The sequence below is a fragment of the Mobula birostris genome, chromosome 4, assembly GCF_030028105.1.
Source record: "Mobula birostris isolate sMobBir1 chromosome 4, sMobBir1.hap1, whole genome shotgun sequence".
NCBI classification, from domain to species: domain Eukaryota; kingdom Metazoa; phylum Chordata; class Chondrichthyes; order Myliobatiformes; family Myliobatidae; genus Mobula; species Mobula birostris.
This window is the reverse complement of record NC_092373.1, coordinates 65,060,554-65,076,210: the sequence shown is the minus strand read 5'-3', so window position 1 is coordinate 65,076,210 and position 15,657 is coordinate 65,060,554. Positions and strand designations below refer to the sequence as shown.

Below are 15,657 nucleotides of genomic sequence, written 5' to 3'. Positions count from 1 at the left end.
AAACTTTTCTACTTTGATATTCAATTCACCCACTCTATTTCTCTTTGCTTATCAGTTTTGCTGTTTACTTCCCAATTCATAGTGTCTCCTCAGTTAGCGAGAATTATGTTGGATAGCCTGCCTCCTCGGGTCCACAGGTATCATTTCTCACACACAATTACCAACTCCACTAACCTACTAGGAATACTCATTCTCTTTCATGAGGTAATGGTGCACATGAACGTCCCACCTGTGGGAGATGGAAGGCACAGTGCAGCAAAATCATACCTATGTACTCACTCACGTGTCTCACATTCTCATGGAGATATCAATACATTATCCTAGTCTCTCGCCTACTTCCCAAGTAATGCACAGAACGTGAGCATTAAAAGTCTTAAGAGATTCAAAAAAAAAAATCAAACAAGCATCCAACCAAGAAACCGTATTACCTTCACAATGCGATCATTTCCACAGGTTACCATTAATCCTCTTCCACTGTCCAAATTCATATGTACAATATTATGTTTGCCTTCATGAAATGTTGCCAAGGAAGTTCGACTATAATAACAACAATCAGAAGAAGATTATAATATAAGAAGTCTTCAAAGTCAGCAACAAAACATTCTAGCAGTGAAATCTTCTTACTAGAATGTCATCATTTCACTAACATTCTTTGAGATTAATTAACTGCGGGACACATTTGGTCCACATACTTTTAAATAGCAGACTGCCTTAGCAACTGCTGAGAATAAGCATGCACCAAGCCCAATATTTTAAGTGACAGAGGTATAGCAGATATTTCTAGAGATAGGCATAAACTATTTTCTTTGGTCCAGAATAATTGTAACTTGGCATACAAATGTAAAGTCAGGAGGTACTTCTTTATGCAAGTTTCAGAAATAAAGAAACTGTTAACTCCATGAAACTATGTTGACTCAAATTCCAAAACTAGTATTGATAGACATGAGTATATCAGTTTATTAATGGAAGGTGAACTAAGTCACTGGTCTCATGACATGAATCTCACACAATCTAACAGCTTAGTCCTGTTCCTGCACTTCGGATAAATCCAGTCTTTATCCTGTCACAACATGCAAATTCTTTCCTCCAGTCAAATTTTCAATGAAAATATTGTCCTACCTCCATTTCTGGGTTTAAATGCAAATATAGAGAGTTTGCAGTATGTACAACTTTGCTAACCTGGCTAATGATTTGCAAGCAGTCCTCCACAGCCACTACCTTTTGAACTTTATTCAAAGCATTCTTTATGGCTTGACTCCAAAATCACCTTTTAAAGAACCAGCAAAATTCAGTAAACACAAAATGTTGGAAATACTCAGCTTGTCAGGCAGCCCTATTTAGAATGAGAGAGCAAATCTCAGGTTGATAATCTGTCATCAAGATTGGTCAGTTCTGAAAAGTGCTGGATATCTGAGAGGATTAAATTAAATGCTGTATCCTTAGGTCTATAATGCGCCACGCTGAAAGATGAGAAACTGTTTCCTGGGCTTTATTTGGGCTTCGCTAATGGGCAAATACAGAGATCAGAGTAGGAATGGTACAGAGAATTGAAGTCTACACTTGTTCATTTCGGCAACAACCTTTAACAGAAATGCATGTCTCAACTCTCAAAAACGTTCCATTCTTTACAAAACAGGATTCTGCTGGCAAAATCAATAATAAAGAAGAGGGAGAAGGGGAAAAAGTATTTTAATATGGCTTACTGATTTAGAGCAAAAGCCATGTGGTATTTCATCTCACTTTTGCCTTTCCTTTAAAAGCCATGTGTACCATGGATATGATGGCATCTTTCTTCTTCCATTTAAGATGCATTGAATCAAAACACAATCACCAAGATGGAAAACAAACCACGAGGACTCATTCCAAATAACCCACTTCCAAAAAAAAATTAAAGGACTTTAGATTTGGGAATGTGTTCTCTCCAAATTCTAGATTGATTTGAAGAGTATTCTCTATTCCAAATGGAAAATTTTAACTCTAAAGACCAGGCAGAAGTTAAAATGTACTCACTCTTCATCCTTGACAGTGCTGAAGCAGTCATCGCACACTCGTACCTGAAACTCAAAGCCCATCACCGGGTAGGTGGAACGTTTTGTGCTGCATTTCCCACATATTGCTTTACCACATTTTCTACAATGATGCTAAATAGAAAAATGGAAAGGAGAGATTTGTAGAAAATGTTAACATTTCACTCTACTCCCTATGCAAAGCAAAAACACTCTTCAAATAGGGCATGGATTTCTAAAGTAGTCTGTGTCAGACTTAAGAAAGTTCTTCAGATTCTTTTCAATGAATTTCTATTTAATTATATGCAGGAAAATATGATACCAATCCTTATTGAAATATAACACTTACAGTAGCAATTGTGCTTTTCAAACAAACGTGCTTTTTCAAACAAATCTTTCTGCTACAAAATGTAGGATAGATGGATGGATGTTCAAGATAGCACCAGTGAACTATGTACTAACAGCGACATCTTCCAGACAGTTCATTTCTTTTACTTCTTTGAAATATGATTCTACTACAAAGCTGTGTGTGATTGGAACCTGTGATTTACATTTTGGTGGTGTGTTTTTTGGACCAATTGAACAATCTGGCACTTTGCTGTCTCTGAGAAAGTTCGGTGAGGTTGGGAGCGAGTGTGCGACCTGGAAGCTTGGGTGTGGGGTATGAGCCCATGATCAACTCCATTGCTTCTCTGTGATTGAGGGTTTGCAAGGTTGATGTTGACAAAGACAAAAGTAGAGGACAGGCAGGTGTTCGCCGCCACCTGTCAGCGTTTGACCAGCCTTCCTTTCCCTCTTGCTGGCTGTTGTCGGAGGAAAGAGCAGGAGTCTTGGGATCCACATTGCAAGGATTGATCAGCGATGCTTGTGGCTGAGGACTCACTCTGGGGCAACTTTGAGCTCCATGTTGCATATTCTGGATTCTGATTTTTTTTGCTGTCTTTGAGCGGTTTGATTGACGCAGACTGGGGTACTACAGAGAAGGCTAGCTCTGTCCTGCAGTTGGTTACTGGTGCAGTGCTGAACTGAATTAGACTGAATACTCCTGAACTCCTGGTTTGATATTTTATATTCTATATGCTGTCCGCTTGCTTTTTGTCATTTGCCCAATTTGTTTTTTTTTCCATATGTTGGGTGTTTGATGTTTTTGTTTGAATGGGCTACATGGTGTTTCTTTGTTTCATGGCCAGCTGCAGGAGGACAAATCTCAGAATTATATTCTGCATACATACTTCCATAATAAATGTACTTTGAATCTTTATTGAGACTACAGGTCTTTGGCTCATACACATTGAGATGTCCAGCTATGTTCAAGATGGGAAGGCTGGTTTTTGTTATGGGGATGATGGTGGGAAGATACAGAAGAAGAAAGCATATTCGAAAGCCTTGTAGTCAACACTAGCTCATCATCTGACACTTCGACATTGAAATGGACAACTACCCTGTGTTTTGCCATAAGAACAAAGTCATCAGCTGATAATGATTGACTTTGATGACTTGGTGCAAGTGTTTGGAATTCAATCAATGCAAAAGACATTGTATCACAAGTTACATTTCAATAATACATCGGATTTTCAGCATCATCTTGATAATCCTGACACTGGCCTTCTATTTTTGATTCAGATACAAACTGGTTCAGACAACTGCTAAAATTCATCTGTGCAATGTTATAAAAAGTGCTTGCAGATCAAATTTAATTTTCTGAGAGAAAGTTTCTGGGAATTCCATTCCTTTCTCATTCTACCTTGGGTGTCTCTCATGGTGGCTCCGAGCCCTTTAACCTGGTTAATTCTGGCACCGTTTCATCAGGAAAATGACTTTTGCATTGTACAATCTCTGCCTTTCCATCCAGCACTATGGTAGGGAATCTGCCAGATCTGTTGTATTAAAGCAAAGGGAATCCCAACAGGCAGCTAATCAGTAACTGCTGACACTGTGCTGTTAAAGATTAAGCCACAGTTATTATTCTGTGCAAGATTTAGATGGTGATTTCACAGTGCCAGAAAAAGGCAACAATTAAACCCTGACATCAGACACTGGAGTTTACATGGTCCACACATGACTGCATAGATTTACACCAGGAACTCTGGTTTCTTCCTACATCTCACAAATACACCAGCAGGTGAACTGGCCACCTTAAAAACATTACAAACACAAGAAATTCTGAAGATGCTGGAAATCCAAAGCAATGCACACAAAATGCTGGAGGAACTCAGCAGGTCATGCAGCATCTCTGGAAATTAATAAATAGTCAGTGTTTCAGGCCAAGACTCTTCATGAGGACTGGACAGAAAGAGGGAGGGTGCCAGAATCAAAAGGTGGGAGAGGGGAATAAGGATAACTGGAAGGTGATAGGTGAAACCAGATGGGGGGGAAAGGTAGAGGGCTGGAGAGGAAGGAATCTATTAGGAGAGGAGAGTGGACCATGGGAGAAAGGAGGACGGGCACCAGAGGGAGGTGATAGGCAGGTGAGAAGAGGTAAGAGGTCTGTAAAAATGTAAAAAAATAGCCCATTAGTGTAGGTAGGTAGCAAAAGAATCAAAGAAGCTGGAGGGCATGTGATGGAGAACAAACTGCAGGTCTACAGAGAAATATGCATAAGGGGAATGAAGCTAATGGGATTGCACAAAATCAATGGGCCGAAAGGTCAACTTCTATGTCATAATGTTCATACACCATTTGCGTAAATCTCCATGATCTATACAGTTACACTACAAGTGAGCTTCAGGCAGAAAACAGAGCTTGTGTGCTGTGGAGCATGTGTTCATGTGGGAGAGGTTAGGGACTGTCTACCAATCCAGGAAAGGGTCTGCAGTAACTTGTGAAAAAATGGCACAAATTGAGTTTGTTCAAATATGGAAAATAATTAAGTTTTTAAAATGTAAAAGAGAATCTTTGGGAGGGAGTAAATTTATTTACTGCTTCCCTGCTACTGAGGCAAGCCAATAGACCTTTATTTAACAGAGATTACCTTTGTAGTCCACAAGCAGCCCAGAATGTATAATATTTTTACATTAGAACAAGTTTAATAGAAGTGCTGGGCTAACCAAGGTTATGGAACTTGCTAGTATTTTAGATTAGTGTAGCATATAAAATACACTTGATGCTCAGATTTTACTTTTTACATAATGTTTAAGTATCTTGAAAATGAATCAGTCCAATTCTGTTACAACACCCTAATGTTATGCTGAACCAAAAGAAGCCTTCCACCTAAAAGTACTGAACTTCATGTTGCCTTGTCTGACTTAGACCAAGTTCTTAATTCTCTACCTCACTCTCTGGAGAAGACAGGCAAAAGTCATCAGCGGTAAATGATGGACTCCCAAACTCTAAACTGCAGACCCAGTCGCCCTTATTATCTTTAAACAAAAAGACCAAGTGAAAAACGCGAAGTGATCTGCGCAATCTAGCCCTAAAACAGAAAACTGAAATAGGCTGACGTGGCATTTGGCGTGGAATTGGTCATCTGAGAAAGCTATTAAGTAGTTCAGATTTACGAAGGGTTACACAGCACCCACCTGCCGCAGACCAAGGCACTTTGTATCCCACATCTGTTTCAAATTCCAGAAGAATGGCTGTTTGCAGTTTTGGCAAGAATCACTTTCTTGCCATAGAGGAGCCTATGAAGCAACAAAGAATTAAAAAAAAACTAGACCACGCAAATGAATGCTAGTGTCATTATAATAATAATGATCAGTCCAGAATAATTTTCCAATAGTGCAATAAAAATCTGTGATTAATGACATGGTCAACAGGAATAAAGCCATTGATAAGATAAAAAGGAGAACATCTTACAATACAAAATTTGTAGTGCATTGCAATCAAATACACATTCCCCAATTTATGGTGACAATACTGCAGTCAATGACTTTTTATTCATCTTTGAGTCTGTGCATCCATTCAGTATGGATTATTTTGTATCCTTTACATTGTGCTTATTTTAATTTTCACTTTCTTTTTAAATCCCTCTGTCAGAGTTGATGATTAAAACAAATGAATTATCACTTACAAACAAGTTTAGTGGGTAGCTAAAGGAAAAGATATGAAGGATATGGAATCAGAAAGGATATATGGTGATCGGGTTTTGCTAAAGCAGAAAATGAGCACTTGACTGAATGTTTCAATGGCTTAGTTTCATCTATACCACCCAAAACAAAGGCAAAGCTGATTGCTAAGCATTATCTTCTCCTTCTCACTCCATTAACAATCTTGCTCCATAGGTAAGCACTGTGGATGTAAAATAATTATACAAAACATCTATTTTATAACCTGACACTGAACTTATTTTATCGGGCCTAGATCAGATCCGACTGCCTTTCTTTAAAATAGATGCCTTGAATTTGGTAGAAGCTTTTTAATGATTCCTTCAACATGACTTATTGTGCTATGAAGGATGGAAGTTTAGCTGCCATGTTGTGAAACCCACCCAATATATTTTTACACCGTTTCCCTCAGCAGAATAAAATAGATTGTCATTGGTCAGAGCTCAGCACATCACAGAAACTAGCCTCCTCTCCATGGACTCCAAATATACTTCTCGTTCTGCCAGTAAATCAGTCAACTTAATCAAAGATCCCACTCATTCCAGACATTCCCCCTTTGCCTCTCTCTTACCAGGCAGAAGATTCAAATGCCTGAAAGCACACACCACCAGGCTCAAAGCAGCTTCTATCCTGCTGTTATAGAATTATCCAACAGGTACTAGCACAATAAGATGATCCCATCACCTCACAATTAACCGTTTTGTGGTCTTGCACCTTACTGCCTGCCTGCACTGCATTTTCTCTAACTGGAACACTATTATGCATTGTATTATTGTTTTCCCTCGTACTACCTTGGTGTCCTGATGTGGTGAAATGATCTGCATTGATGACATCAAAATAAAGCTTTCACTGTATCTTGGTACATGTGACAACAATTATCTTATTTATTAACTTTTGTTTGCTCGATGTTCCTCATTTCTAAATAGAGTGCAGAAGCACACAGGTTGATTAAAGGTAACTGTTAGCACAAGATATTTATTGCTCCTTGTTGTCAAGAGCTGAAATTAAACAGGCAACTGCCTACCATTCCAAAGCTGTTAAAACTCAGAAAACAGATTTGTTGTCAATATACCATCACATCATCATTGACATCACTAAGCTTCCTTGAATACTTCAGTAGATATCATTTAATCTTCTCATTTTTGTAGATAGGGCAGGTGATACTAATGAAAGGATGGAAATAATATGACGATACAGATAACAAACTATAAATAACCCCCTTTGAGTCACAGCTGTTAATTTCAAATACAGAAGATGCAGCAGGGATACTTTTGGGACCATTTAGCAACTACACCGATTTAACTGGATAATTGAACAATCTAGTTACTTTCAATCAATCTGCGAATCACCATCAAATATCTGTGCATTGCAAGTTAGCTTACAGAACTTGAAGAGTTGCAGCAGGAAATTTAATAAAATTGCATGTTCATGTTTGAAGAAAGAGTGAAGTTGATTACCTCTTCTCTGTGGACATCCATGTTCCAAACCACAATTCCCCCATCAGCTGCACAGGAGATCAGCTGTCGTGTTAGCTGCAAGTAGCATAGAGATTGTACTTTGTCACTGTGAATAAATCAGAAGTCTGTTAAAAAATGGAGGCCTCTGACACCAAAATATATGGCCACTGAATTCTAACAGAACATCTACTTGCAGAAAGCATTTGATGGCTTTGTGGCCAAGTTTGAGGATGATACGAAGATAGGTGGAGGGGCAGGGAGTGTTGAGGAAGCAGAGAAGCTACAGAAGGACTTACACAGAACAGGATAACAGGCAAACAAGTGGCAGATGGAATACAATATCAGGAAATGTACAGTCATGCACTTTGGTAGTAGAAATAAAAGTGTAGACTGTTTTCAAAATGGAGAGAAAATTCAAAAACCTGAAGTACAAAGGGACTTGGAAAGACCTTGTGCAGGATTCCCTGAAGGTTAATTTGCAGGTAGAGGAGGTGGTGAGGAAGGCAAATGTAATGTTAGCATTCATTTCAAGAGGATTAGAATATAAAAACAAGGATGTAATGCTGAGGCTTTATAAGGCATTGGTGAGACTTCATTTCAAGTATTGTGAGCAATTTAGGGCCCCTTATTTAAGAAATATACAGTATAATCAGTGTTATAACTTAGAGGTTATTTGGTCCATCAAGCCTTCGCCAGTTTTCCACAGAGCAGTACAGTCACAATACCATCCTATTGCTGCAGTCCTGTGTATTTCATTTCCCTCAAATGTCAATCTAACTCAGTTTGAATTTAGTGATATGATTTCACTTCCACCTCTTTCATAGTATACAAGTTCCAGCATATGTCTCTATAGTTTACATTATCTACATGGGTGTAAACTCACACTAAACATATCCTCTATAGCCTTTAGTACAAAGAGGATTTTGCAATACACAGTGCAGTGAACATGAACTATTTAAATAATTCAAATAAACAACATTATAATACATATCAGATGAAATTGGTTAGTTTCCCTCGTAAGCATTCCATTACTAAACAAAAAATTTCCCCAAATTTTTCAATGGAATTTCTTAAAACAAACTGAAGCCTACAATAAACAAAAAAAACTTATCAAACCAGCAAAGCTAACCTAACATTTTTAGGTGAGATGGACTTCTGAATATTTAATTAGCAAAAGGTGCCTTGGGTTTCAGTAGCATATAACCATTGTGACATTCAGGTATAGTTCGTCACTTACTGATGACCTTGAAGTAGTAAAGTCCTGCCTTTTCTCCCACCAATGTCCCACATAATAACACTGTTGTCAGATGCCCCAGAGAACAGTAGCCGTTGGAGAGGATCCCACCAAAGGGCACCAATGCCACCTGTTACAACAAAAGCAAAGGATCATTGGACCCACAAATCCAATCTTCCTTGAAACAGTAAAACATTTTACTATAACATTATACACATCTTAACTGCAATTTTCGAACAGCCTGGGATTAGTGATTGTGGGTAGCACTGGCATATTAGTGTATGGAAGTGAAAGATATTTGACTTAAACATATTAAGAAATTTCACAGAAGACAAGAAATTTAAATAGAGCCCCAAATTGATATTAGGGCAGATAGCAAAGATTGTGTTGCAAGAATAGATTTTAAAAGGATTTGTCTTGAAAGAAAGACGACATTAACATAGAAATGTTAAGATCTGTACTGTCCAAATGGAAGGCTGCAAAGCTGGTGTGACAAGAAGCAGATACGAGAATTTGAGGAGCCTCTTATTTTCGTATTCGTATTTTGCAAGACCTTGGGAGGTTTAATATCTGTGTGCTAACTGAATTTATATTTCTATATGCCAATTATTAATAATGTAATCCCAATAGCTTTGTATTAATATTATGTTTAACATTTTGATATCAATAAAAAGACTGGAAAAGAGAGAGAATTTGTGGAGCACATAACTGTAGAAGTGGGGAGATGTTAAAGAGAAAGAAAGGGGATGAAACTTTTTAGAGATTTGGAAATGAGTATGAGAAATCTGAAACTGAGACTTCAGATGATGTAGGTGAGATGCAGAGAGTTGTTGTAAGTTAACATGCACAGGGCAGAAGTGAGATATGCAAATTAAAAAGCAGGCAGCAATCTTGGACGACTTTACATTTACAGAGGATGAAAGAATGGACACTGAGTGCAGAAGTAACAAAGGTATGTCTATACATTTGCAGAGGGAGAGCTGAGGCAGGGAGTCATGACAAATTGAAAAGGATATTAAAGCACACGGATCCTTTGCTACCATCAATGAAGGAAGAATGCAAAGGCAGAGAAGTTAATTCAAGCCTTCATCAGAATCAGAATCAGGTTTATTATCACCGGCATGTGACGTGAAATTTATTAGCTTAGCAATTCAATGCAATACATAATCTAGTAGAGAGAGAGAGAGAGAAAAATAAAATAAAACATAATAAATAAACAAATAAATCAGTTATGTATATTGAATAGATTATTTAAAATAAATGTGCAAAAACAGAAATACTGTATATCAAAAAAAGAGAGGTAGTGTCCGAAGCTTCAAAGTCCATTTAGGAATCGGATGGCAGAGGGGAAGAAGCTGTTCCTGAATCACTGAGTGTGGGCCTTCAGACTTCTGTACCTCCTACCTGATGGTAACAGTGAGAAAAGTGCATGCCCTGGGTGCTGGAGGTCCTTAATAATGGACGCTGCCTTTCTGAGACACCGCTTCCTAAAGATGTCCTGGATACTTTGTAGGGTAGTACCCAAGATGGAGCTGACTAGATTTACAACCTTCTGCAGCTTCTTTCAGTCCTGTGCAGTAGCACCCCCCCCCCCATACCAGACAGTGATGCAGCCTGTCAGAATGATCTCCACAGTGCAATTATAGAAGTTTTTGAGTGTATTTGTTGACATGCCAAATCTCTTCAAACTCCTAATAAAGTATAACCACTGTCTTGCCTTCTTCATGACTACACCAATATGGTGGGACCAGGTTAGATCCTTAGAAATCTTGACACCCAGGAACTTGAAGCTGCTCACTCTCTCCACTTCTGATCCCTCTATGAGGATTGGTATGTGTTCTCTCGTCTTACCCTTCCTGAAGTCCACAATCAGCTCTTTTGTCTTACTGAAATTGAGTGCCAGGTTGTTGCTGTGGCACCATTCCACTAGTTGGCATACCTCACTCCTGTACGCCCTCTCGCCACCACCTGAGATTCTACCAACAATGGTTGTATTGTCAGCAAATTTGTAGATGGTGTTTGAGCCTGCCTAGCCACACAGTCATGTGTATATAGAGAGTAGAGCAGTGGGCTAAGCACACAACCCTGAGGTGCATCAGTGTTGATCGTCAGCGAGGAGGAGATGTTATCACCAATCTGCACAGATTGTGGTCTTCCGGTTAGGAAATCGAGGATACAATTGCAGAGGGAGGTACAGAGGCCCAGGTTCTGCAACTTCTCAATAAGGATTGTGGGAATGATGGTATTAAATGTTGAGTTATAGTCTATGAACAGCATCCTGACATAGGTGTTTGTGTTGTCCAGGTGGTCTAAAGCCATGTGAAGAGCCATGGAGATTGCGTCTGCTGTTGACCTATTGTGGTGATAGGCAAATTGCAATGGGTCCAGGTCCTTGCTGAGGCAGGAGTTCAGTCTAGTCATGACCAACCTCTCAAAGCATTTCATCACTGTCGATGTGAGTGCTACCGGGCGATAGTCATTAAGACAGCCCACATTATTCTTCTTTGGCAGTGGTCTAATTGTCGCTGTTTTAAAGCAAGTGGGAACTTCTGCCCATAGTAGTGAGAGGTTGAAAATGTCCTTGAATACTCCCACTAGTTGGTTGGCACAGGTTTTCAAAGCCATACCAGGTACTCCATTGGGACCTCCTGCCTTGCGAGGGTTCACTCTCTTTGAAGACAGTCTAATATCAACCTCTGAGAGAGATCACAGGCTCATCAGGTGCAGCAGGGATCTTCACAGCTGTAGCTGTGTTCTCCCTTTCAAAACGTGTATAGAAGGTGTTGAGTTCATCTGGTAGAGATGCATCGCTGACATTCATACTATTGGGTTTCACTTTGCAGGACGTAATGTCTTGCAGACCCTGCCAGAGTTACCATGCATCTGATATCGCTTCCAACCTCATTCGAAATTGTCCCTTCACCCTTGAACTAGCCCTCCACAAATCATACCTGGTTTTCTGGTACAGGCCTAGGTTGCCAGACTTGAATGCCACAGATCTAGCCTTCAGCAGACAACGTACCTCCTGGTTCATCCACGGCTTTTGGTTTGGGAATGTACAGTAAGTCTTTGTGGGCACACACTCATCCACACAGGTTTTAATGAGTCGGAAATTACTGCAACATACGCATCCAGGATCGAAGATGAATCCCTGAACACAGTCCAGTCCAGTCCAGTCCACCAATTCAAAGCAGTCCTGTAGGCGCTCCTTGTCCAAACGTTCTCGGTCCTCACTACTGGTGCTGCAGTCTTCAGCCTCTGCCTATACTCAGGGAGTAGGAGACCAGCTAGATGATCAAACTTGAAGGCGTGGGATAGCACGGTAGGCATTCTTGATGGTGGTGTAACAATGGTCCAGTGTGTTGTTTCCTCTGGTATTGCAAGGAATCTGTTGACGGTAATTGCTTGGTGATTTTTTCAGACTAGCCTTGTTAAAATCTCCCAAAAAGATGGTGAGGGTGTTAGGGTGCGCTGTTTCGTGCATGTTGATCCCATTACTCAGATCATCTAAAGCATGCCTGACATTGGCCTGAGGCGGAATGTAGACTGCTACCAGGATTACCCCAGAGAATTCCTGCAGTAAGTAAAAAGGACGACACTTTACTGCTAAATATTCCAGATCTGGTGAGCAGAATTGGGACAGCACTGATACAACGTGCACCAAGAAGAGTTGATCATGAGGCATACTCCTCCACCTCTGCTTTTGAGAGACTCTATCGATCTATCCTGACGGTGTATAGTAAACCCATCGATCTGAATCGCTGTATGGAAGGGGTTAACCAGGAATCCGTGAAACAAAGGACACACGCGGTCCTAATGTCCCTCTGATGCAGCACCCTGGCTCTGAGATCATCGATTTTATTCACTGGAGACTGCACATTCGCTAGCAAGATCATCGGTATTGGGAGTTTAAAACCACGTTTCCTTAAACGCATTTGCAATCCTGATCTCCACCCATGGACACCCAGATGAAACTGTGTGTCCAATTCTAGGCACCAAAATTAGGAAAGTATATTTCACAGTCCAACAGTAACGTGTAACTTTCTACAACGGTACTGGATGGCTGTCTCAGTTACGTGGAGAAACCAGCAAATTTAGGCTGCTTCCCACTAAAGCTGAGAAAGTTAAATTATTTCTTTGAAATGTTTAAGATCACAAAGGGTGTTGATAGAGCAAACAGAGAGATACTGCATCTGGCAGCAGAATGCTCAGGAACCAGTGGACAAATATAAAGGCAATAAATAGGCTGATGAAAAAGAGATGATAAACCTGTATAGAATATGTAGGGTAGTTGTGAAATGCTCTGCCTGTTAGGGTGGGGAAATAAGATTTAGTAATAACTTGCAAACAAGTTTCAACAAGTACCTGAAGTGAAAATTATTTCAGAATTAAAGGAAGGGAAGCTTAATGAGATTAATTCCACAGTGCTTTCAAACAAGCTGGCACAGCCACAATGGACTGAGTGGCCTCCAGCTGTGCAGTACTATCCTTTTCCAGTCTAAAATTTCATAAGTTTCCCATTCAAGGCATCCCTGGCTTCAAAACAACTCATATTTGATCGACAACATTACAAAATGAAGACCATTCACAAAAAATATTTACTGAAGCTACATTTCCATCACTTACCCGAAATCAAATCCAGTTCCCAGCGGAAACATTAAGGAGTTTAGAACACAGAACAGTGCAGCACAGTACAGGCCCTACAGTCCATGATGTTGTGCTAACACCTTAACTACTCCATGATCAATCTAACCCTTTCCTCCTATATAGTCTCTCCAGTTTTCTTTCATCTATGTGCCTATTAAAAAATCCCTTAAATGTCTCTAATCTATCTGCCTCTACCATCACCCCAGCAGCAAATTCCATGCATCTACCACTCTGTTAAAAAAACACTACCTCTGCCATCCTGCCCCCCCCATACGATCCTTCAAACACCTTCAAGTTATGCCCCTTTGTACTAGCCAAATCCACCCTAGGAAGAGGATCTCTGGCTGTCCACTCTATCTACACTTCTTCTGATCTCATACACTTCTATCAAGTCACCACTCATCCTTCATCTCAACAAAGAGAAAAGCCCTAGCTTGCTTAACCTCTCCTCATAAGACATGCTTGCTAATCCAGGCTACCTTCTCCTAAATCTCCTCTATAACCTCTCTAATCCTGCTACATCCTTCATATAATGAGCTGACCAGAATTGAACAGTTTTCCATACTGCTCTAAACAGGGTTTTATAGAGATACAACATTACCTCGCAGGTCCTGAACTTAATCCCCCGATTAATAAAGGCCAACACAGCATACACATTCTTAATCACCTGATCAGCTTGTGCTGCAACTTTGAGGAATCTCTGCACAATGGCCCGAAGATCTCTCTCTTCCACCAGACTGTTAAGAATCCTGGCATTAATCCTGGATTCTGCCTTCAAGTTTGATCTTCTCCTCTCTTTATCTTCTCTCCTCTTTAGAAGTTTGATCTTCTCCTCTCTTTACCTGTGATCCTTTCTCTCTGGTGCTCCTCCTCCTCCTTTTTCTCCCATGGTCCGTGGTCCTCTCCTACCAGATTGCTTCTTCTCCAGCCTCTTACCTCCTCTGTCTATCACCTTCCAGCTTCTTTTCATACCCCCTCCCCACCCGCCTACTATTCCTAATCAGATTTACTTCGCTAAATGCTCATAAATCCTGTCTCTAAGAATTCTCTCCCAGAGTTTGCCCATCACTGATCTAAGACTCACTGGTCTATAATTCCCAGGGTTTTTTCCATCACCTTTCTTGAAATGTATTAGCTTTTTCTGCAGCAATGTCCCATCTAAGGTGTGCACATGTGCGCGCACACATCTTTTGCTACTCGTGGACAAAGGAATTTAAACTATGCACAAAAGGTTGTCACCCTGTAATACACCTGGCATGTTAGGTATGCTTCACGACTGTACACAATCACAATCCCTTTTCCCGTTTCTGATGAGGACGGTGTTGACCATGTGGAGTTTGCAATAATTTGTCTGCAAATTTTAGAACTGGCTCCGTTACACTGCTTTAGTTAAAGAAGTTATTGATTCACTATGCTGAATTCCAAAGAAGCAAAGGGCATGAAGTGCGATAGAACTGCAAGTTCATTTAAAGCAAAATGAAACAGTAGAAACTGCCACACTGAAAGCTCATGAAGTCAGGAATGTGCAGCTCTGAGAAATATTTATATACAATACAAAAACTGGTCTTACCTTCGAGTATTGTTGTGATGCAAATGTTGCTGGAGTATTTGCAGGTGGACATATGGAAACTTGACTTTTCCAAGAGTCATTTAGTAAGCATATCACGTATGGACAGTGTGCAAAAGCTCTGGCGCCAAAATCCTTCATTGCCCGCTACGTATGTTTTGTGAAAGTGCAGATGAATGACAGCGAAAATGGTCAAACTCAGAGACCAAAGTTCTTAATGACAGCTAGCTGTTAAAATGAATACCTCTTTCTACGAAATTCAGTGCACACAGGCTGTTGTCGCTGGTCAAAAAATTGCTCAACACAAGATTTTTGTGCACACTGGTCACTATAAAGTAGAGGGAGCATTATTCTCCGCCCTGAAATGGATCAAGGCATTCAGCTTCTGTTAGCATCACTGATCAATGTACCACCTAGTGGACACACAAGAGACTGCAGACCCTGGAATCTGAAGCAACATGGAATGCTGGAGAAAGACAGCAGGTCAGACAGCAGGTCAGGCAGCATCTGCAGAGATGGACCTCCCAGGAAGATATCAGCACACACAATCACAGAGGCCTCTCTGGACCAACCAAAGGTGTAATTGCTCATCTTTTATGTCTTTTTTTCAACTGCAGTACACTGCAGGATATTGAAAACATCAAGAGCTGCAGAGCTAACCCATCAGCGAGTAGCTTAACAGTGATGGAGCTGGACTTGTTGC

The 15,657-nt window shown here is 40.2% G+C and overlaps 1 protein-coding gene across 4 annotated transcripts in view; it reads right to left on the bottom strand.

The window, feature by feature from the left end:
* wdfy1 (WD repeat and FYVE domain containing 1) overlaps positions 1-15,657 on the bottom strand; it is a 55,012-nt gene that overhangs the window by 3,021 nt on the left and 36,334 nt on the right. For all 4 annotated transcript variants that reach the window (XM_072255479.1, XM_072255480.1, XM_072255482.1 and 1 more), the window contains 5 exons: positions 8,744-8,870; positions 7,507-7,612; positions 5,525-5,626; positions 2,011-2,141; positions 429-537 (listed from right to left, as the gene is read on the bottom strand). In XM_072255479.1, coding sequence (XP_072111580.1) covers positions 429-537; positions 2,011-2,141; positions 5,525-5,626; positions 7,507-7,612; positions 8,744-8,870 — 575 coding nt within the window. The remainder of the gene's footprint in view (positions 1-428; positions 538-2,010; positions 2,142-5,524; positions 5,627-7,506; positions 7,613-8,743; positions 8,871-15,657) is intronic.